Source organism: Buteo buteo, chromosome 3 (assembly GCF_964188355.1).
Source record: "Buteo buteo chromosome 3, bButBut1.hap1.1, whole genome shotgun sequence".
Taxonomy (NCBI): Eukaryota; Metazoa; Chordata; class Aves; order Accipitriformes; family Accipitridae; genus Buteo; species Buteo buteo.
In genome coordinates, this window is record NC_134173.1 from 8,471,666 (window position 1) to 8,495,394 (window position 23,729).

Here is a 23,729-nt window from a genome sequence, read left to right on the forward strand (position 1 = left end):
TCTGCAGGGCTGGAGAACGCACGGCCCTATGGGCAACCTGCAGCACCGCTTGGCCGCCTTCGTGGTGGTACGCACCGGTATGCAGTCTTGTTCCAGCCTACGACATTTGCCTTCTGTCCCCCCACCCTGCACCACCGAGAAGAGCCTGGCTCCATCTTCTCAATGACCTCCTGGAAGGAATCAGGAGGCTGCTGCCTTCACTAGGTGCGTGCCTATCAGAAGGTCCCATGAAGCCCTCTTTTCCCCACACTGAACAAGCCCCATTGCCTCAGCCTCGCCTAACAGGGCAAGAGCTCCAGTCCCCAACTATTTTCATGCCCTTTGCTAAACTCTTTCCAGTTTAACCACATCTTTCCTACACTGTGGGTCCCAAAACTCGGTGCAGTTGGGGTCTAACAAATGCTGAGTAGAGGGGGATTGTCACTCCTGTCAGCCTGCTGCTACTACAGCCTAGGATGTTGTTGGCCTTCTCTGCAGACACTTTATGCTCCTGTCTCATGTCCACCAGGCCCCCCAAGTCCTTTTCCACAGAGCTGCTCCCCCACCACTCTGCCTGTGTTGTTGCACAGGGTTCTTCCTTCCAAGGTGCAGGACTTGGCGTTTGTGCCTGCTGAATTTTGTAAGGTTTCTGCTGGCCCACTCCTACACCCTCTGCAGATCCAACTGGATGACAGCTCTGCCCTTGAGAGTATCGACTGGTCCCCCAGTTTGGGGTCAGCTGTAAACTTGAGGAGCAAGCAGTGCATCACCTCCTGCAGGTCATTGATAAAGATGTTAAACAGGACAGGTCCCAGGATAGACTGCTGAGGTACTCCACATACTACTGGCTGCCAGGTAAAGCCCGAACCATTAACTACTTACCGTCTGAGCTTGATCATCCAACCCATTTTTTAACTGTCTAGTTGTCCACTCATTCAAACTGTGCTATCTCACCTTGCATATAAGAATATTGTGAGACACAGTGTGTTAAGAACCTTGCTAAAGTCAAGCTGCTGTCCTTGCATCCACAAATCTAGACATTTTATGATAGAAGGCAATCAGGTTTGTCAGGCAGTTGGTAAACTCATGCTGACTCTTCCAAATCACTTTCTTCTCCCAGCTCTCATCATGAATCTTGGGAAGGAGCATGATCCAAACCCTGGGGGATGGTGGTGTTCCTGTCTGGGCACTAACACACTTGCAAATGTTTTTATAATGTTCTTAATTTCTCATCTCAACACCCAGAAAATACCAAGCAGGTCAAAGAGCAGTTTACCACTGATGAAGATGATAATTCTTCCTGGAGCTTTCTGTTGTCAGTGTTGGTCACTGCATAACCAGCTAAGGATGAAATATTACTAGCTGTCTATTGCTGAAGGGAAATTCTGGCAGAAAATTGATTTACTCAACATCACACAATGTGTCTGTTGTCAAGGCAAGAGCAGAGCTCAGGATGTACTCCCTCCCGATCACATACTCATCAGCAAATTCATCACATGACAACTATTGCCAAGAACATACTCTTCCATTCAAACCCATGAGACAAATAAATAGCTCTTCCATCCAGTGACCTCAGCCTGAGGCTTCATTGTGTTATAAACATACATGTCTAATTTACAAACAAAAAAGCAACACGATGGTGAAGTGAATTATCTGGATTGCAACATGCACTTGGCTCTGATAATAAGCACTTACAAGGAACACGAGCTCATTGGGGAATGTTAAAAAACTAGGATGGAAGGCTGAAAAGAACAGGTACATGAACTGAAAACAGCAAAGCTGGCAAAACTATTTTTGTTGGAAATGGAAAGTAAAAATTTCTTATGTGGTGTTTTTATGGGAAAATTCTAAATGTGGGTGGTTTTGTTTTGATTTTTAAAAATACTACATTTCAACAGAAATGTAGTTATACAGCTCTCATTCATGTTTTAAAGCTTTCCATGCAATTTTTACTTTGAAAATGCAAAAAGCACAGGAGAGTGTCTTTCTCCTCTTTCTCCCTTCCTGAATCATCCTCGCTCCATCTAAGAAATCACCGGTGTGTCTTTGCCAGAAGTCTTCTTAAAGGCATGAAAGAGAGAATCTAAGTTTTTCTCTGTCTGTGTGGAAGTATGCTAGAAGGAATCCAGCATAACATGGGGAACCATACATTGAAGGTAAAAACAGCATAATATGGATTTCCATCCTATCATCAGCTCTGGCTTCTGTATTTGCTTTTTCTTTGTCTTTTCCTGCCTGTGAGGAAGAAGCAAGTTGCAGCAGAAAGCCAAGAATGTTTTTGTGAAACGGCTGTGCGACCCTTCCTATATTGTATGTTGTTTCCAGGAGAGAAAGAAGGTGTTAGTCATGCTGTGCTTATGCACAGTTCTCCCAAATTAATTTAAAATATACACATGTACATAATGGCTAACATATGACAAGGCTATTGCTAATTTCCACATAATAAACAGGCTAAATTGGTTGCTTAGTTTTGTTGCTATAGCCAGCCAAGTCAGAGTTTTCTGGTGGTTTTGTTTTAAGTTTTCTTTTGTCCTCTTTGTCCCCCCATCTCTGTATATGAATTGCTCTTTGTGTTGCTTTGATCCAACAAAAAAGAAAGGCATTATAAAACAAGTCCATTGTTAACATTTGTAATACTTGTTTTATCAAATGAGTACTTATCAGATTAGAGAGTGGCAGGGCCTTCCAAGGTGTTAAACAATGGCATGGTGAATGCCAACAGGGAGGTGAGCTCCAGCAAATTAAAGTGATATCTAAAGCAACGTGACAAACACATTCTTCAGCTACTTGTCTAAGAACATACCTACAGTGTCCTTGTGCACACATCGTGCTTACACAGAAATGATGCAATCTGACATGGTGGGTGGGATGCTCCATTTCTAGATTATCTCAGCCCAGATTCTGTCGCAGTTCCCTGCACTTAGATCCAGAGTGGCTTGGATTTGGTGGAGTTACACAGTACAAATCAGGCCAGCATTTGGCTGTTTAGTTCATTACCTATCTACTGGAAGGTACAAAGGGACATTCCTTTTTTGTTAGAGCTTCTCAGCAAGCATATTTGCTGCAAGTAGAAAACCATTATTACGTTTAAGCAGTGCTATCACAAATCCCAGCACATTTAGGAGCTGTCACGGCACACTGGCTAGTCCAAGAACACCATTGTCCTCTAAACTGAGCACCAAATTGACAATATTAACGTTATAAGTCAATATCTTTGTCTGATTATCAAGGTTAACATTTCAGGATACTTCAGAAAGTGCATCTCTCCACGGGTGGAGGAAATAAGGAAGAGCTTGGCTGCAAGTAATTATTGCTGAATGGAAAACAGCACCTGGAACGATTGGCTTCCCTGAGAGTTGGCCCCAGGTCTGCTGGCTGGCTGGCTGAATCATACTACTAGTCAGCAAGATTCACAGTCTGTTATTTGGATAAAACACAGGAAAACACCTGTCGCTACACTAAAAAGAGGCATTTTATTATTGCAGGATTTGCTATCTGTTTCTAAATCTAATAGCTTGTTTCCTAACTGTGCATTTATTTGAATGAATTTGGTTTATTGTACTCATCAGTGTGGTGAGTGCCAAGAGTGATGTTAGGTTGGTCTAGGAAATATAGGGTATTGCAGTCTTCTGTGTGTACTAGGTTGTTTTTTTTTTTCAGAATATTCAGAGCCCACCAAAGTCTCAGCATTTTAAAACAGGCCGTTACCCACTTCATGATGATGCTGGGCTTGCTTGAATGCTGATAACACAAAAAAGTGTTGGTGAATTTTAGCTGGAACCTGTTTACTCACTTTGTCCAAAGAAGTGGAAGGAGAACCCCAAAGCTGATGGATTACTGTGTGGGCTGAGAAGCAATGCAGCATGCCTGAAGAATGGGAACCATGAATACTGTTGCTGTGCAACTGAAATGATGGGATGCTTGGAATACAGCTGACGAACTATTTTGAAGTTCACTGTAAGAGGATGTCCATAAACTATCAAAGGACTAACAGAGGTGCATGCAGAACATCTGTCGTATTGTCTGAGGGGGACACGTAGATGACAAAATATTCTTAGGTGGCATTCCAAGAGATGTTGTATGATATACGTGAGTCCATGGGACCGCATGGGATGTACCCACAAGTACTGAGGGAGCTGTCTGGTGTCATTGCAAGGCCACTCTCAATTATCTTTGGAAGGTCGTGATGACTGGGCAAGGTTCCTGCGGACTGAAAGAAAGCATATGTCATCCCCATCTTCAAGATGGGCAAGAGAGAGGATCCAGGGAACTAGAACCAATCAGCCTCACCTTGATGGTGGGGAACGTGATGGAGAAAATAATCCTGGAAATCATTCCCAAACATTTTAAGACGGTGCTTGGGAGGAGTCAGCATGGATTTACAAAGAGGAAATCATGCCTGACCAACCTGATTGATAGCTTTCTACAATGCCTGTCTCAGCGGATGGACGTGGTCCCAGACAACCAGCTGTAGGTGGCCTGCTTGAGCAGGGGAGGGTTGGACAAGTTGATTTCCAAAGGTCCCTTCCAGCCTCAGCCATTCTGTGGTTCTGGGCAATGAATCTGTGGCACTGTTAAGGACTACAGTTTGTGTGTGTGCTTGATGCAAACATCAAATAAGCAATTAAAATGCATGATAGGAGATAAACGATACAATATATCAGGAGCATCAATAAATTGGAGCTGTATCTTGTATTCTGAGACCCAGAGGGCTGGAAAGGTGGACGGACCTCTGCATACACCATTTAATTACCAGCACAGAGAATGCTGCTTTCTGTTGGCTCTGTGTCTGAGTAAAGGAATGTAAGCAATGGATTTTGAGCCGAGTCTGTGGTAAGTGCGTGCGTGCTTTGGAGTCCTGAACTACTAAAGAAAGTGAGTCCCAGGGCATTCAATGTTAATTCTGACTATTCAAGAAACAGCCTAAAGGAGAGGCAGATCCTGGAAAGAAAACCAGCAATCCCAAGCTAGCAAAAATACTATCTGTGCTTCTATCCCTAACCTTTTTCAATTTGTTTTCTTTTTATTCCCCTTCTTAGGACAAACTGGCAGCAGAGAGTGACTTGGAAAAAACATATATGAAGAAATCTGTTGAGAACAATTGAAATCAGGCCCACAGATATCAAATCCATTGCACTTTGCTGGCTGCTCTCTGTGCAAAGTGATTTTGTTCTGCAACTCAGCAAAACGGAAATCCCTGCTCCAGCTAATTGCAGGTCACTGATTCTGTGGCATTACAAATCGCTTAGGCTTACTAAAAACAAGAACTCACGACCACATATCAAGTATATGCATGAACACGGAATATTCTTAGACCATTTATAAGAAGGTGTCTTGAAGGGGTCCGTTTTTCTACATTCACATTTGCCCGCTGATCACCTTCAAGAGCCCTGCTCCAGTACAGCACTAGCCACTCTGCTAACAGCCATAATACAGCACTCCTCTTAAGACCAGGCAGGCCGATTTTGAGAATGTTGTACATACCTACTGATGAGAACTGAGAGGAATAAGAAGCCAATTAAAATGCAATAGATGCAATGTTGGGAATATGACAATCATACTTCAAAAATCTATTTGCTTTTGGTTTTATGACTGCATGTTAACTCTGTTAAGTTTTAATGAAGACTGGAATGCTGTGAACGACAAGTGGCAAAAATTGCTTTGAAACAATTCTTTGCTGTGACACTTTAAGGAAGACATTGCATTAACAGTTTATTTCAATAATACAAACTTCTGAGAGACTGGAAATTAAGTATTCCAAATGAGCTTTAAATATAGCATAAGAAGTTTCGGGTTTAATGGACAAAGCCTGTTCCCACTAAATGTATCCTTGTACTGCCAAGAGGGCTGTGAAATAAAATAAAATCTAGAAGTGGCAAGTTTGAGGCTATTAGTGTCAGGTCAGACCAGCCAAGCAATTCTAAACTAAGGTGATCTTGGTATTAAAGAAATCAGTTTGCGTGAACTTTTATGTTCCCTTTCACTCTGGAAACCAAAGTTCTTCCCTTGAGAAGCCACTTGGCTTCTGAGGCATTTGCTGAAGCACGAGAAATACTACAGATGACTGCTTGAATCATTCCCAGATAACGAAGTATCTTTATTTAAAATCTGATCTTGATTAATGCTCCAAGTGCAGAAAAAAAGAAAATGGAATTCAAAGAACCTTATAAAAGTGCCTTGTAAAGTAACAGTACTCCTCAGCAAAATAAGACATCTTAGGGTTAACAACTACAGATTAGCCAAGTCCATAATTGTAGACTGAATCAGAACAAGAACTGTTTCTTGTAGTGTTTACTTCTTTGGCAAAACCTAGAAGGTATCACTTTTCATTATGAGGTAAGCAAACTCTGCTAACAAAGATTTTCATTTAACCTAAAAAGAACACAGAAAATGAACAGCAAATAGGAAACAGCTTTTTACCTTTTTAAATGTCTGTGATGAATCAGGACAGGTCAATGAAATGATGTCTCCATCTCTGAATGGTCTCTTTGTCCAAGTGACTGTTTGCAACAAACAAACCGATCATAACCTTCACTTAACGTCATGTCTGGCAACCCTTATGGGTGCTTCGGATGCTTTAGGGCATGCAAGTGCCAGTGGATGTCTGGACAACTGAATCAAGCTTCTGGTCTAGGCTGGTCAGATACTGCCTTTTAGGCCCCAGTGACTGAACTGACCAGACCTCCGCTGCCTACAGTAGAGTTTATACAGCTACTCGTGTCAGCACTTACACAGAAAACATAAACATAGGTGTCAGTCTCAAACTTACCTCCTCTCAGAGCCATAAAGCAACTCATTTTGTTTCTCCACTTATGATGGCAGATAATTCAGGCAAAGGAACACACCAACTTTAAGAAATGCAGAAGAAGATACGAAAGGTTCCCAAACTCTAAAACTGTGTCTTTTTGTTCCTGTGTTAATAAAGCTAACTCTTTAGCTAGTGGGACTTGGTGATAGGACAGCTGGAGGAACCCTTTCTGCCTGTTGTGTAAACACAAAGAGCCTACACTCACACTCTGGTTGGTCTCCTTTGACAGCGTTGCATTCTGTTTAAATCCCTGCTGCTCATTCTTCAATGCACTTTGGGTAACATTTCCAAATTTATAACTTTATTTATCCTCAGTCACTCTGTAGCTTAGGAATTGGTAAACAAATTTATCAACTAGAGGAACTAAAGCCTAACTCTTCCCCATCCTAGCCAAGTGTCTTACGGGCCACACTCCATGAATCTTATTTTCTGCAGGGAGACAGATTCAGCCCGAGGAATGAAGCATGCCCCTACCTCGTCATATAGCCTTGAGGCTCCCACAGTCTTCTGGGCAGTTGTACATATGAATTTGAACCCTCCTAGATTGTAGAAAGAGTACATCTCTCAACCTTGCAAAGTGTTTTTCACACTGAGCTATTGCTCAATGTCTTAATGAAAAGGACCTAAAAAAAAAAAAAAAGAACACCCACATCCTCAATTTATTATAGGCGAGTACTTCTCCTTCCAAAGAATAAGGCCTGCAAGCTCTTGGCAGGAATACCTGAAGCCTTGTCACCCTGAGGTTTCCCTATTAGCAGGCTTGAGGTGACTCTGCAGCATGTATTGGATGTTTGGATTGCCACCTGTTGTGTGAAAAGCATAAAACTATGGGGAAATTGTGCTGCCACAGGGTCCAGAGGCACTAGATAGTAGGCGAGATGTTTCAGCTCATTACCAATCATTTATTCCCAGTTACACTGATAGGGGCTCCAAGGTGCCACTGCATGTTTTTGGCCTAGACGCAGTAACTGTTTCCTAGTCTTAATAAGAAGCTGTAATTATTTCTCTGCTGCATTTCAAAGCGTTTTAACCAAAACTGTCTGCATGTTTCTTCAGGAAAGGACAAGGCCATTAGCTTAATACTATATGGTTTGCACACAACATTTCTGTAGATCTGTCCTGCTCTGTCATCTTTAGTGACAGCTCTGAAAAACTGTGAAAGCAGAAATTACGTATTTTCACCCTAAAGCTGAAATTAATCCTGAAGCACAATTCTGCATAAGGAGTGATTTTCTTGGGCATAAGACATGTCATAAACATAAAATCCCATGCTGAATGTTGATAGTGTTATAAGTTTGTTGACATACATGCACTGAAAAAGAAAAATGGAACAAAAATTATTTTGCACATGGCTATACTATTAACACCCAAAACGTTAACAGCATGACCACCAAGGACCTCAGGGTACTAACAGGCTCTGATTGCCCTTATCAGCTCATAACCATCTTTCTTCTGCAATACACCCCTGTAACCTCTTCTCTTCCTCCTAGGGACTTAGCTACCTGTGTTCAAGGTCAGCTCTGATATAGCACAGCTGCATAACCTGGTGCGGCTCAGCTGCCCTGCTGTTTGCCATCAGCAACTTGGAGCAGTACCTCAGATGGCCAAACTCATGAAGCCGTCACAGAACCAGCTCACACAACCAGATGCACAGCAGGGGCATCGTGGCTTTCACTAGTGCTGTTATCTCTATCACTACATCCACTTCTATTGCTATTTTTGCTAAACTCCACTAAAACCAGTACAGCGAGAAGGGTGGAAAAATGTAAAGTCTTTAGTTCTGTACAAAAGTAATTACTTGAGATCACTCCTCTGCATTGGAGCTCCAAGAGCTTCTTGACTTTACCAACATTAGTACTCCTGGATGCACTGAATTTAGCCAGTGGTAAAGTTATGTATTTGTGAGTCTTCAGAAAGATAGATATAGTGTCAGAGGCTTCTGCTGACTTGTATTTTAATTGCTCAACAAAAATTCATATTTACTAAGCAGAAAATTATTTCCACTCATAATTACTATAACTAGTCTTTTCAAAATTATTACACAAATCAAGTTATAAAAATGTGGTTTAAGGATCTGCTAGTGTTACTGTTCAAAACAACCCAGCCAGTATCAGTTAAATGGTTTTATTCTCAAAACAACCAATTGGCAATATAAAATATTTTAACACTATTTCTGTTTAAATATTGGTGACAGATTACGCATTTCCTTAAATAAAGTGCTATTTTTACAAATAAGTATTTCATATTTACTTTTACTGCTGTTCTAACCTCTTAATATTGAATAGATAAAGTGTATTTTGGTTAATGAAGAATGCAGCATTACTTTTCCTTTATATTCCTTCTCATGAAACCATTACATTTTCAATTTGGACTCTTTTTATCTGTATCCAGTCAAGAGAGGCATAGTCAGGTTATGTATTTCTCCATGTAGAAGCTCTCATAATTCATGGTGTTTTTCATGCCTTCTTCTATGCTTTTGTGTTCTTGACTGTGCTCATATAAGCCTCCTATAGGTTCTTCATCCACGGGCAAGAGTAGAATGAAAATATGATTCTTCTTATATGGTCACTCATTCTTCCAGCTCTTCTGACTTTGTTCTTCTCAAATCCAGACCGCTGATGCCTTGAACAATTCAACACTTAGGCTGAACTATAAAAGCAATCTCTTTATTATTTTCTTGATTCTTTGTGGGATTCAAATTTTTAGCACATTATTGGAGAAAGTCCTATACAGGTGTAGTTAGGACTAACTTTTCAAATTTTCATTTGTATACTTGGATTCACTCAGACAGATGCCAAACTTCACCATAAGAAAAAAAAAGAAATCTTTTTTTTCCAGTAGCTACCTTTTAGGAGAAACAGCTTCTTGTGGTTTTATAGAGCAGCCAGGTGCTGTAAAAGAAAAAAAGAAAAAGTGAAAACTGCAATCAGCAAGACTCACAGCTTTAAAGAAGACAGAGTAATTCCACAACTACTAGAAACAGGCCCACATCTCCCAGTATCATTGTTATACCAGACTCTAACAATTTGACCCTGTAACTAATTTTACTCATCTTAAGCCCTCTCCTGTATGGAGAAGGTATGAAAAGTCAAAGTCACATGTGAAAATGTCATCTACTGCCACAAACCTTTCCAGTATCTCTTTTCTCAAAGTGTACCTTTAGTGACTACCTGAATTCTGTATGATTTTTATTTGCAAGTCTATATTGGTTTTGCTCCTATTTTTACTTCTTACTCTACAATCTCTCTAACACCTCTTCTGGATAATTTCCATTTGATATTTTTTAGTCTGAATCCAAAAGTGGAAAATAATAAATACACGAACAACTCCCCACTCTCTTCCACTTTATTCTGTCACATCTTTTAAAATACCTATATATATATATCTGCAGATACATATGTGTAAGTATGTATCAATATGCAACATACTATCATACCTAAAGAGAAACTGGAAGACCAGAATTTCTGCAAAGAATTATATATTGAATGGCATCATACTATTTTTTCATCATAGGCACAGTTACTCTTCATTTAACTTGTATCTGGAGAATACTCAGTTTATCCTTTTGATATCTAAATCCTCCCTTTGTTCAGTGCCCCTGCTAGATGTTGGAGTGTTCTATTTCTTCTCACCTTTTATAAGAGAAGTGTTATGTTTAGGTGGGGGAGAGCAGCTGGATATCTATACCAAGGGATGAGGCTCATCATTTTCTTTCGAGCATTTTAATAAACTTGATATTAGAAGGTAAACGAAGCTAACTGGCAGTTAGCTTTACCTCCAACAAATCTCTGTTAATTTTTTTTTTTCACAATAAGGTTAAGAAATGCCCTAGGAGAAAAAGAAGATTGCATCCTTCAGACCATAAACCTTGGATGCTCTCTTGCTTTTTTCATGTCATTTTTGTAGAAATGGCAAATGCTGTTACAAACCCCAGACCTGGCCAAGGGAACTCCATGAACTGCTTCTATTTTTTATCACAGATCTAAAATGTACACTTCTTTACATATGTATTATCTAGCATATGGGATTTTATTTATTTCTACTCTTCTGAAAGAAAGAATTCCAGTTGGCTTGCTCCTTTTTATTCCCACAGAATTCCACAGAATCCACATCAACTTTTTTCAGCTTTGCGTTTCTGATTTGGCAAGTCTGTGTTGAGATGGAGCTCTCTCCTTCGGTGTCATTTCTTTCAATTAACCTGCACACCAATGTCAGATCTGTTCAACTCCTTAATTATCCACTTGATGACTGCAAGAATCTTGACACCCACCCACCCTCCCTGCAAAGAGCCCAACCTTAAACAATTAGTCCTGGCAATTAGGCATTCAAAAAGTCTGACTTTCTTTTTTACCAGAATCATGTACGCAAAAAGGTCACCTCAAACTACAAGCATAAACATTTCCTGGGGTGATACAATTTCTTAAATCCAGTTTCCTCAGAAATCTGGACTTCATGCTGCCACTTGCTGTTTCATTGGAGTCCAGACAAAGGAGGAGCGTTTTGCTCCTCAGAGCAGTCATCTTGCTTCATGCCTCCATGGACTGGTCATCTGCTCTAAATTTAAATGGTGAAGCAGCAAGCTAATTTTGTGTTTGTTTGACACAGTTCACTGGGGTATAAAGAAGTGGTATCTTCCTAGTAGTTTCTCTTACCAAGGACAGGGTGATTGGCATGCATTCGCAATTTTCCGAGCCATAATTTTTTCCCTTGAAAACTACCAAGGTGTCAAAAACCCCTGTAACATTCACTCCAGGAATGAATTAATTTTGGTAGAATTTTCTGGAGGTCACCAGTTCATTTCCATTAAAAAAAAGAGACAGAGGCAACACTCTCCATGCAAGTACTGTTTGCCTCTTCAGACCAGGGACAAGAACTACGGGTGCCCCCAAACCTAATGGCTTACGGGTCCAGTAACCACTGAATTATTTATACTACAGTTAGGGCAGTCATCTGCCTTATGCAGTTCAGGCAAAGACTGGAATATGGAGCTCCCACAGCCTAACCTAGTATCACTGGTGTGGGGTGGGGAAGAAGTGGTCTCAGTACCCTTCTGACAGAAAACAAATGTATGTCAAAGCCTGTTGTTTTCCACAAAGTGGAATCATCTCACTTGCAGCCCCAGGGATGACAGCAACTGACATACAAAGGAATCTTTCTCCCAACAGTGAGCTTTACTATAATTGAAATAGCTCATCTGACAAAACCCAATAAATACTCAACAACTTTTCTATGAGTTCTTGTAGTATCACAGTGAGTTCAGAAGCAATGACCTCAGCAGGAGGTGCTCAGCCAGAAGCTAGCCGAGGATACAGCAAGCCAGCAATTGATTTTGAACTGCCAAAAAAAATCAAGAAGAAACAGCACTATCTTCCCTCAACAGGCCTGTTGTGTGAAATTAGTAATAACATCAGTCCTCTACTTCTGATGGTCTTGCTTTTACTTTTTCTGCCTCTCGTTGTTTTCCTTCTAGTGCATTCCTTGAAAGTGTAAGTGTAGCTAATCACTGCAGTTCTCTTTTCCATTCTAGAAAGACTCATCTAGATGCTTTTCTATTTCTGTTGCCTGCCATCTCATGCCAGGTTTGACAAGCAGCAACAGCTCCTGACCCAGTGGCAGCAGGAGAGAGACTGAGCCTGGGCAGTGTGGATTAGGGCATCTTGGGGGGAACTGAAGCTAAGTGAGCACTAGAGCTGTGGATGGAGAGGGTGAAGAAGCTGTAGACATTCGGAGGCTTGGTGATGGCAGCCTACAGACCTCCCACAATTACAAGCTACGTTTCCAGAAAGAGAGGATTTAGTTTCTTTTCCCCTGCTTTTTCATTTCTGAGTCTTACAGGTATATTCAGATTATATTTCATTATCACCTTTACACCCCTACAGGCTGGAAACTTCATAAAAGCAGAGCTACACTGGCAGTCACTCCATTTTAGGTACCGAGCTTTTAAAATTACTCAAATCACTCAAAATATTGAGGAAATCACAGTGACAGGTCAATCACAGTCACAGAAAACAGTGATACTGACACATCTGGAAGAGCAGGATGTTTTTATCATCCTGTGAGCTACATCTAGCTTTCTAAAAGGTCAAATCATGAAGTGGCTTTCTTACTAATGGTGTCCAGACAGGCTCCTAGGAAGAGCTGTAGAGAAACCAGTGGTTGTGGACCATGCAAAAAGCATAAAAGTTCCACATATCACTTTTCAAACACATCACAGGAGGCAGCCAGTTACAGATGCCATGACGCCAATCAATGATTAGACTCTAACAAGCTAGGGAAGTAAGTTCACATCAGAAAAACTAAATGTATTCACCATGGAAAAGCTTGGGAAGGTTCCCATTTCAGAAGCCTTCTTTATGTGGGAGTCCAAGGTATCTTAACCTGAATTATTGGTAAAAAAGGTTATGAAAAAAATACACAAAGCAAATAATAACAAATTGCTAAGCCAGATGTTCTAGAAGACCACAAGGATTAAGCAACTGAACTGCTGAGTACAAAGCACAGGTTCTTAGTTAAATTGACACATAAGTGGGAAGTGATAAAAACGATGCTAATTTTTTTTATGGTTCAAGAGGAGATCCAGAGAAACACAGACCAGTGAGATGGCCGGTAGCAACAGGCAGATTAGCATAAACTATAACAAAGACTCTGAAATTTTGTGAAAAACAATCAAAAAGGGATTTGCAAAGCCTTGCCTCACCAACCTACTGGAATTGCTTGAAGGTGCCAACAGTCTTGTAGATAAAAGTAGTCCACTTGATGCCTGGATTTTTACAAGGCATTTCACAAGGTTGAAGTCTGGCTCTTAAGACAATAAGGAACCCACAGGGTGAGAAGAAAATTTCTTGTGTGGATAAATAATCAGTTAGGAAGGCAGAGGACAGAAGGTGGGAGTAAACAGTGATTTTTTCCATAGTAGAGATTCACCACGAGCATTTCATAGGGATCTGCATGAAGGCTCAGGATACTCAATATATGATTTCAAAAGGGCATATAGAGTGAAGTGACAAACTCTCCTAAGTTATCCATGTAAATAAAAAGAAAGGTAAACAGAAGACTGGCAAAAGGACTTTATGAGACATCAGTGCCCAAACAGTAAGAGGGCAGAAAAAATTTGATGAAGATAAACATTAAGTATTATGAAGGCAGGCGTATGAAAAAAGTGATGTATGAGTGGTTATAAAAAATGATAGGCTCTGAGCTTGAACTCAGTAGACAAGCTGGATTATAAGAGGTAGTTCCAATTAATACCAATTTGGTCTTCAGTTATAGCCAAAAAAGCAGAGTACTAGAAATAAGTAGGAAAGGGCAAGAGAACTGAAAATAGAGAACACAACTAAAAACCAAACATCATTCTGTTGTCTAAGTCCATGGTATGCTTACATCTTGAAAATTGTATGCTAGGCTGGTATGTCCAAGTCTGAAAGGATATAGTAGAAAAGGAAAAGAGATCAGAAAAACTATGGTATAGGGAATGATTAAGCAGCTTATAAGTCTTCCGTCTGGGAAAAACAAGACTGAGGAAGAGTATCACAGGTATCTGTAAAATCATCAGTGGCATGGAGGCAGTGAAAAGGGAACAATTGTCCACTCTATCTTCTGATCCAGTAGGATGAAGCAAAAGAAGTCAGGACATGGCAAGTTCACAGCAAATGAAAGCAAGCAGCTCTTCACACCAACGTCACATAAGACCAGATGAAAAAGCTGAACACAACTGTATGGACCTTGGATCTGACTTGGTACAGCTGCTCTTATGCTCTAAAATATTACACATTCCTGGAAAGTACTTCAAGTTCCAGAGACTGCATGGGGTCCCACTGCTACTTTTTACAATAAAAAGCAGCTTACCTGGTGCAGAAACTTCTTTTATCTACATGTTCTCTTCCTCTTCCTTCTCTGTTAGTGCTTCTGTTCCTGTTTCAAAGCCAAATCTATTTCATGGAGCTCTCACACACAAGACCCCAAAAGCTGGATCTGATGGCAGCCTCCTTGCAGCACCTCCTCAACTGGTCAGCAGGAGCAACTGTTGCCTCCATCCTTACAAAAGGATGTTCTCCCTAACTCTGTGCCACCATTACCCTCTTTTGCTGTCTTCAAGACACTTTTAAGCTCAGTGGTTAGGCTCAGCACGTTGCTTGGAGACACATTACATTTGTACGCTTCTTCAGTTCTTGAGTAATTCCAGTTCATTGCACCATGTTATCAAATCCCAAAGAGCAGCTTCTGCTCCCCTAGTAGCACCTACAGAAGAGGCTTTTCAAGCCTGTGATGTTATCAAGAGACATCCAGAAGTTCCCACACATGCTGCCTACTCTGAGAATGGGAAGTAAGCTGCACAATGCATACAGTGACACCTGATAGTGGTTTTCAGCCAAGCAGACTATACAGAATACAGAAAGTAGCCCACACTAACTACCCCAGCAACATCAAGTCTTCCCCAAGGCAGCAGTAGGACTACAGTTAGCACCTGTTTTCACATATCTAATGATATTCAGCTGACTGAGATTGGAACAACTGGGACTTGCTCATTATTAAGGCCTCCTAAAGCATACAATACCTGAAACATTATTTAACATAACCACTAAACAAGTGCAATTATTTTATGAGTGGATGCAAGCAGCAAAACAAACAACTGAAGGAGAGTAAGAGGCACTTTAACATGGTGAATTTCTCAAGGCCATTCAATGGCTTTCATGTTCCTCCTAAAACATGCATCCAGAAATACACATATTAATAGGTTTTGCCCCATTCCTTAACCTTGAGTAACAGATGCATAACTGCCTTTGGCTCAGGTAGCTGTCAGGACAGAGAATTACAACTTTTGTATCTAGGGGTGACTGTAGTAAATATATTCATTTGTTACAGGTCAGCAACACCTTTCTGTACATTTTGATTATAGATAGAACATTTTAAAAGGCAGTTCGTCCAGCAATGGCTAGCAGTTAACACTGGTGGTAGGAAAAGCTGTATTCCAAAAACCCCGACTATAGACAATCGTATAAAAGTATTAGCTATACAAAATAACTAAATGCATACATACTTAAATATATAATTAACATACCTATCTCAGCCCGTATACTAAATTGTAAACCTTGAATATATTTAATCAACTTGATCACACTAAAGAAAATTGTCTCCTATAAAGCGTATGCAAAACTAAATTACATGTCATACAGAAACACACCTCCCACTGCTGTTATATGTATACATACACACTATACACAGTATAACATCCATTTTCTGTGTTTAGTAACACATAACAAAAGTCTTATGCTTATTTCACATAGTATTGAAGTGTGATAAAAATCTTACAGGTATCGCTACCTTTTTACCTTGAAATCTTCTCTACAGTCTCAGCAAAAGACACAGACACGCATCAATCATTAACCCAGAAAGCAGTTAAGTGGCTTGTTTGACACATTCTGTCTTCTATCCAGTATTAATTGAAAGTATCCATACATTTTTCAATTAATTTCAGCTGCTACTTACACTGGGAATGACCTGGAGGTCGTGTGTTGCTAACACTACTCTCAAACGAAGAGTGGAAGTTGTGTATAGTTTCTTGTAAAATCTGTCTCTCTCGTCCCTGTAAAAGCACAATAAAATAAAATAAGGTTTTCTTAAATTTCCATTTAAAAAATGAATTTTATAGTAAGAGTTCACCAAAAAATGTGTAAATACATGTGTCTATGCCCAGAGAGTCACAGTGTACTATTAGGAATAATAACAAATCCTTACCTCCCAGGTACACAGAAAACCTTGTAGTAATCTTTTCCTGAAACTACCAAATAACAATAGAAACATTTTCATTATTTTCTTCATAACTTTACAGCATGGAGCATCATCCATCTCCCCTAATTTTTAGCCTCATCACTTGCTGCTGTTGATCCTAACTTGGGGAAATTATCTTTATGTTTTGTTTATCCAAGTTTCCAGTATCAGAGAGAGAATGGACCTCAAAACTAAAAAAGGAGCTGAGAAGTGTCAGCCGGCCTAATTAAAGAAATGCTCCAGTCCATAATACCTTTGACAAGAACATTGCTTACTGCATATCATCCTTAGCAAATTTGTCTATGTCAATATAAATTTAAAAGGCAATAAAAGTGTAAGGAATGAGAGAAGTGCTATTTACCTATCACAGAGAAATCAAAAACTGCTAGGCAAAACAAAGCAGACCTTTCCTTTTACATTATGTTCTCTAGCTGGACTATAGTGGCCAGATGATTCTTTTTAGCATCACTGAAATCAATATTCAGTAACTGCAATATCACCAATGTTTATGTTACCAGTAGCTTCTGATATAATTTCCAATACTCTGTAAAAGAACTGTACAGTCACTGAACTAGGAAAGAGTTAATGAAAGAGAACAGGGAGTACCACAAAGGAAGGTATTTTTCACTAATTAAATACATTAAATACTTTGTTTGGAAAAAACATTCTTTCGGCTTTTCTAAGTAACATCCTCAACTGAGTTTTGAAATATATGTTGAATTAATAATATAAGCAAACCTTGAATTAATTTACTAAGTACAGTACTTCATAATATACCTTTCCTGCATTCAGTTCAGAAATAGCTGCCAAAATTTGCTGCCTTGATCCATCGGTTTTAATACCCAGCTCTTTCAGATCACCATCAGTAAGTGTAAGGAAGGCTTCCATATCCACCTGCGGAGGGGTGGGGGGGTGAAAGACAAGACAAATTTACCTAGGCAAAGATTCACTATTACAGGTTAAAAGCATTTCGGGTTTGGGTTTTTTTTTTTAATTGTATGGACTTACTGTAAATATTGTACACACACAAAAAAATTTTTAATGAATTACCACCACTGAATGGCACCTACTTTACCACTCTGTTGTCAGGTTTTAAAACTCCTGTTAATAATTCAATTAATTATGATAGTATATTTAAAATATAATGGATTTTTCTTTTTTTTTTTCAGACAAGCTCTATCAATACAAAAATATATACTCTCCACAAAAATTCCTCTACTTGCACTGGTAGCTAGTTGAATAAGCCTAAGATTTCTCTTTTCTTTTCTTCTCCCTCCCCCCCCAAAGTATTTTTGGAATTTAAGAATATTGTGTGTACTTTTCCAGTGCCTCCTGAAGAAAACCTAGGGTTTGTTCATATATCAGTTTTTATTACATCATCACATCTATAAGGCTGTGGTAAAAACAAACATCTAAAAGTTCTCATACTGATATAACCTTCACACACAGAGCATATTCATTTCTACAAAATCCTCCCTTCCCTATCATGTAGGGGAACAATGATAAGCCCAGTGTATTGTGATGGAGCTAAATAATCTGTGTTTGTTGTGCTGAATCCTGAACTCTGCAGCAATGTCAATTTATTTTATGTCCATTCACTACCCTCTGCCTTTGGCCAAACAAATGCACAATTATTGTTCACATCTGATACTGTCTTAAACATTGTAATGAATTATTTTTACTTATTTTCAGCAATGTTTCCTTTCATTGCATCCTTCAGGCAAGTCATTGTCACAGGTCTCATCTACAATGATGCTCAGGTTCCCCAATTTAATTGTCCTGTTGCTTATTTATAGCAGATAAAGAAAAGAAAGCAGCCATCTCGGTGACTCACACTCTGCTGTTCTCCATCTGCAAATGAGGTTCCAGCTGTGATTCCAGGGATGATACAGTATGTCCTATAAGCTGTTCAGTCACATTGGATATACACGTATATAGAAAAAGCAGAGTGTAAAAACAGAGAGGGCAAAAAAAACGTCTGAAGCACCTATCTGTATCAAAATTGTAGGTTCAGTGTAAAAAGCACTGATATTTGCAGTATCCTGGAGAATGCCACAAATACTGCCTGGTCCGTGTTTCAAGGTCCTCTCTGCAACCAGAAATGGTTCTAAAACTTCAAATTCGAGATTCTGGATCACAATTCTGATGCAATGTGTGTTGCGCCCTACTTTTTTAAAAAATTTGTGTTTTACTGTTTTAGAAAAAGACATACCTCTTGTTCCTCAAAAATAGGCTGATATTTCTCAAGTGACAATTTTTTAAGGATGCCAGTCAGCTCATCTGTAATAATAGAAAAGAAAAACAAAAAAACCCCCTTGGATCAGGAAATATTTTAGCAACCTCTGCACTGTTAACAGCTGAAAATGTATATTAAAACATATATTCCACACAGTGATATATGATAACAAAAAACCAACCGCATTTACTCTGCATCAGAAATTAGAACATTGGCTTATTGGGTTCTCACCTATTTCTGTACACTGTAATTCTATCTTACCTTGCTAGGATAAGATCCTTCTGTTGTATTGCCCTTTCTTCCTCATTAAAAGGATCTTAAAAACCAAACCACTAAGTACAACTTAGGCACTTCAATGCCTAAAACACAGGTGCTTGGCCCCAGATGGCTGACCCAGATCATGCAGGTTAGACAGCAAAACTCCTCAAGCAGGCAATGAACTGAATGGCATATTTCCATGTCACGATCCAGGAAGACAAAGTGTAGAGCAAGCAACCACTCAGTTGCTCATTCAAAACACTGCTGCAACAAGGGTATATCTGAACCCCTTCTCCTTAAGTGCCTGACATCCAGGCATCTTGAACACAGACAGCTGAAGTTCAGCTAAGATGAAATCTGGGCAGAATTTAAGTTTCGTAAGCTTACCTTCCAAGACTAAGGGCACTGGATATTGGGTTTCTTCTCAAAGTCTAAGGAAATTAAAAGTTGGAGGACGCAATAGTGACTCTTCCCACACATTTAAAATACGATTAGCCAGTTAAAAAGCGTAAGTTCAGTTTTAGAATAACCCGCCATTACCTCTCAATTACACTACCTCTCTCAACTACAGGTTCTGTTTATTTCTATTGCTTTGCTGTCACAAGTAACTGATTTATTTTTTTTTTCCCCCCAGAAATACCGAAGTGGTCAGTTAAACTAAGGAGTCAAAGTCAAAATGAAGAATATGAATGATTTACAGTACACAAGCAAACTATATTTAATATTCCCCATATAAACTCACTTTCATTGTAAATACATCACCATTCTATTCTCAAATATACTTTGGTTTTATTTCACTTTTTCTTTTGACGATCACTTTTCTTTCATCATCAGTAGAAACATGAAAAAGAACCTCACTCTCTAAGCTTCTCAGAAAACATCAAGGATCTTGAGATGGACACACTTTTCTGTGCACCATTCTGGAAGCCTCCTTCTTTACATAGAAGAGTCCACAGAAAACTCAAGTGAAAAAATCTAGTTGAGTCTTATTTTCTGCTAGGGTTTTGGTTGTTTACCTCAAAGCCAACTAATTCGGTATGCTTAACGTGATTTGTGAAGGTTGGCATGGTTTCAAGCTAAAAGCTTTAGTACCCTAACTGAGGTTAATCCATGGAAAAAGGTAACCAACCGGCTTTAAAAACATAGCACTAGAACGTCTCCATGTAGTTTGATGAAAAATATCATCTTACAGAAAGAAAATAGAAGTTTCATTAGAAGCCCTTAGATATATTATTAACCTTTTTTTCTTTTAGGTTGTTAGTTATTTTTCATGACATGGGTGTCCTTAAATGATAGGTTGTGATATGGGAAGAAACTTTCAAGGTCTTGTGAGCTTAGAGCCTTGCTGTCAGAAACAACTATAGCATCTAACACTTCTCACACACAGAGACAATGCTTTCAGCTGTAGGCCTTTCATGTTGTCTTTTCCTCTTTCCCTCTTCCAGTTCCCCTATTATACTTTAAGTTTGAACAAAACCTGAAACCTCTCAGTTTTACAACTCTTGCATGTTGTAATGCAAAACTAATACATGATTTCTCCTTTGCTTTTTCACCAAGTCCTTCTTTTGCTCTACTCGTTATCTTGTCTCCTTACCTACATCCCTAGAGAAAGCCAAGGTTCCCGGAGCTCTTACTCCTCCTACATTAATCCTATTTAGCACCTCTTTTGTACTACTCTGTAGTAGCAGGGTAAGATTACCTTTCTCCAAGTTTTCAGAGCCTCCTTTTACTCTCACATGGTTTCGTCTTTCATGATTCTCTACATCACTGGTTCTCATAATAGGGACAAGCTGTTGATGGTCCACCACGGGGTTGCCTAAAAAGAAACCATGCACACCTCTGAACCCTGCTGTGTACTATTCCTTCACAGTAACATTCAATGCAAATCAATTTTCTAATTCATTTAAGTTTACTTGAACGAAAAAGAAAAGTTAACGTTGCAGGCCTTCTGTACTTACTCTTCTGATTACTGCTGGGCCTATGAGCATTTGTACTGTTGCTGCTGAATCAAAGCACAGTAAGAGAAGCCCTTGAATTAAAGGGCCACTTAACTATGAAAGCTTACAAGCACGATGAACCCAGAACTACTTAGGCTTCTGACAACCTATCCCTCTGCTACAGAGGAAACTCACTGTATCATGGTACTAGTGGTGCAGTCACAAAGCCCAGCTTCACCAGGTGAGATTACAACAGCTGATAGCTTGGGCAATTCTCCTTGTTATCCAACTTTGAGTTCTCTTCCCTTTATGTATTTCTAAACCGGTAACTCTTATGTTATTCAAGCCATCATTATAAAATGGCATTAACTAAAATGTGAAAGGATTTTCTCCAGCAATCAGTAAAACACGTTACAGCTAAGCCATGATAAGAAGACAGAAAGCGGGTCAAATATCACCTCTCTTTAGTGTCAAATGGAAGTACAGCGTCAATAGACAGCGTTAGCATAAATGAAAACAAAACAAAATTAATATGGACACTTTCAAAAAAACCAAAAATAGTATAAAGTGCCTCTTGCAGAAACCAGATATAAGGTACATCCATCTCTTATTTAAAAGATTCTGAGTTGTTATTTTTTCCACTTTTTTTTTTTGAGATGCTTGCAGAAGAAAACAAAGTAGTTGATATCCTGTTTCCAATGCAGTAACATAACTTTCTAAAATAAAGTGTTGCAATTTAGACCTAAAAATTGAACTTAAAAGGTAATCTTATTGGAAAAGTAGTAACATTATTATCCTTTCTTATGACCTAAAGTTAAAAATGAAGTCAAAATACGGCTATTTTTTCAAATTAAAAAAATAAATGCAATACAGCTCTTAAAAATTAATTGCATGTAGCTATGACTTGCTATGAATCAAAATTGTATTTCTGTAGTGATGTGCTTCACTGTATTCATTGAAAAAAAAAAAATATTTTGAATGTGGAGAAAGTGTATTTTCCACCCTCAGCAAAGGGTGAAAAACAGGATTTAAGCCAGAAAGAAGGGAAGGAAGGAGGCCACGTAAGAGCAACCTACCTACACGCTCTATGCTAGCTTTGAGATGGTACCAATATCCCTCTAAATGGAAGGGATCACAGCTTTTGGGAGAAACAGTCTTTTACTGCAGTAATACCAATCTCGCAGTAAGAAACACCAAAATATTTTTTTTAGAAAGAAAAAAGTTCTCACTTTCATGCAGATATGCACTAATCCAGTACAATTATAGCTTAAAACACTTTGTGCTCATGATAAATCAATCTCCTATAATTACAGTGACCAACTCACCATCTTCTGTAATAGTACCACTGCTGGAACCATTGCTCTTGGCCTGTCTGTGAGAAGAAGAGAGAGAGGACTCTGCATTGTGAACCTTAGGAGACGGGGAAGGTGATGGGGAAGGTGTGAGAGTTGGTGATGTGCTTTTAGACGTAGATGAAGTCCCAGATGGAGGTCTTTTATTCATCTCCAGTTTTTGCTGCAGTTAAGGATACAATCATTTCAGTTAAAAAAAAAAGTGTTTACCTATATATGACGCTTCAGTATTACTCAAATTGCATATCACTTCTGCAGAGCATGTAGTCACAACTAGAAGCTTCTGCTTGATTCACACTGAAATAATTGGAGCAATACTGATTTATCCCAGGTGAGAGTCTGTCTCCTCAAATTCATCAAGAAAAATACATTTATTAAGGCTGTAATTTTGGAATAAGAAAATGATTTCTTATGAAGCAATACTATATACAAGCACTACAATTATTCTTTTTATAAAAGCTGAAAATACTTTGACTCTGAAAACAGGTCTTTTTCATTCAGAGATGTAATTAGATAAATAAAGCCTCAATTACAGCTTTTCAAAGTGTATCAGACGCTAATTTAAAGTAGCACTTCCTGCTGGATTAACCAGAAATATGCAGCAAGCATAGACTAAGTTTCTGGTGCATTTAAAGCCCTTGCTGCACTGGAATGAAAGTTTCCAGTCAACCCTTAAACTTGTTATTACCTAACATTAGTCAAATGGTTTAAATTTATTAATTATTTTGCAAATATTTAACACATTTGGAGGCATAGAAAACAGGAAGATAGACGAATTAAAATGAGAAATAATATATATGTATGTGTATCAGTCTTTTCCAAAACAAGTTAATGTACCTCATCTCCCAAATTCCTCAATCTACGTATCACTTCACACATATCGATGTTTGCATTATATGACCTAAAAAGAAGTCTTAGGTGATTTTCTCCTGGATTCCTGAATTCAGAGTTTAATTTAAAACACCTTTTTTTCAGTCAGGCTGCTACAAGAAAAACATAAGAAAAAAGTCGAGCTGGGTAACAAAGCAAGAAGGAAGAATGACAGCAGTTCCTGCCTCTCTACAATTTTGCTTCTGTGCTATGGCATAAATCAACTTTTCTAGTTAATGAAAAAGATGCAGATTAAAAACATAAAATTTATTTGAGTGGTAACGTTCTTCCTTTACTCTATCCTATGCCAGAATGTACTACCTCCTTAGCCCTGCATTGAATTGACTAGAAGTAACGTAGCACGATACAAATTTGAGAGGTCTCCAAAAAGCATTGTGAACTCATTTCAATTTTTTGTCCCAAATTTCCCTGTATTCTGTTACTGGCCATTTGTGTTTCAGAATGGTCCTCCCTCTCTAGCGCATTGTCTGCATTTATTTAAATTACATCACCCTGTAAAT

General features: G+C 39.0%; 1 protein-coding gene across 4 annotated transcripts in view; it reads right to left on the minus strand.

The window, feature by feature from the left end:
• Nucleotides 1–8,020: 8,020 nt before the first annotated feature.
• ANKS6 (ankyrin repeat and sterile alpha motif domain containing 6) overlaps nt 8,021–23,729 on the minus strand; it is a 46,686-nt gene continuing 30,977 nt past the window's right edge. The window contains exons 12-19 of one of the 4 annotated variants that reach the window (XR_012649732.1): nt 22,312–22,501; nt 20,749–20,865; nt 18,768–18,835; nt 17,333–17,449; nt 16,274–16,370; nt 13,098–13,165; nt 9,633–9,678; nt 9,328–9,409 (exon numbers count right to left, since the gene is read on the minus strand). Coding sequence is in view for 1 of the 4 variants with exons in the window: in XM_075022763.1 (XP_074878864.1) it covers nt 9,295–9,409; nt 9,633–9,678; nt 16,274–16,370; nt 17,333–17,449; nt 18,768–18,835; nt 20,749–20,865; nt 22,312–22,501 (750 nt within the window). In the remaining 3 variants the exon portion in view is untranslated. Of the gene's footprint in view, nt 9,679–13,097; nt 13,589–16,273; nt 16,371–17,332; nt 17,450–18,767; nt 18,836–20,748; nt 20,866–22,311; nt 22,502–23,729 lie in introns of all 4 variants that reach the window. The other 3 variants (XR_012649733.1, XR_012649731.1, XM_075022763.1) reach the window with 3 other exon arrangements.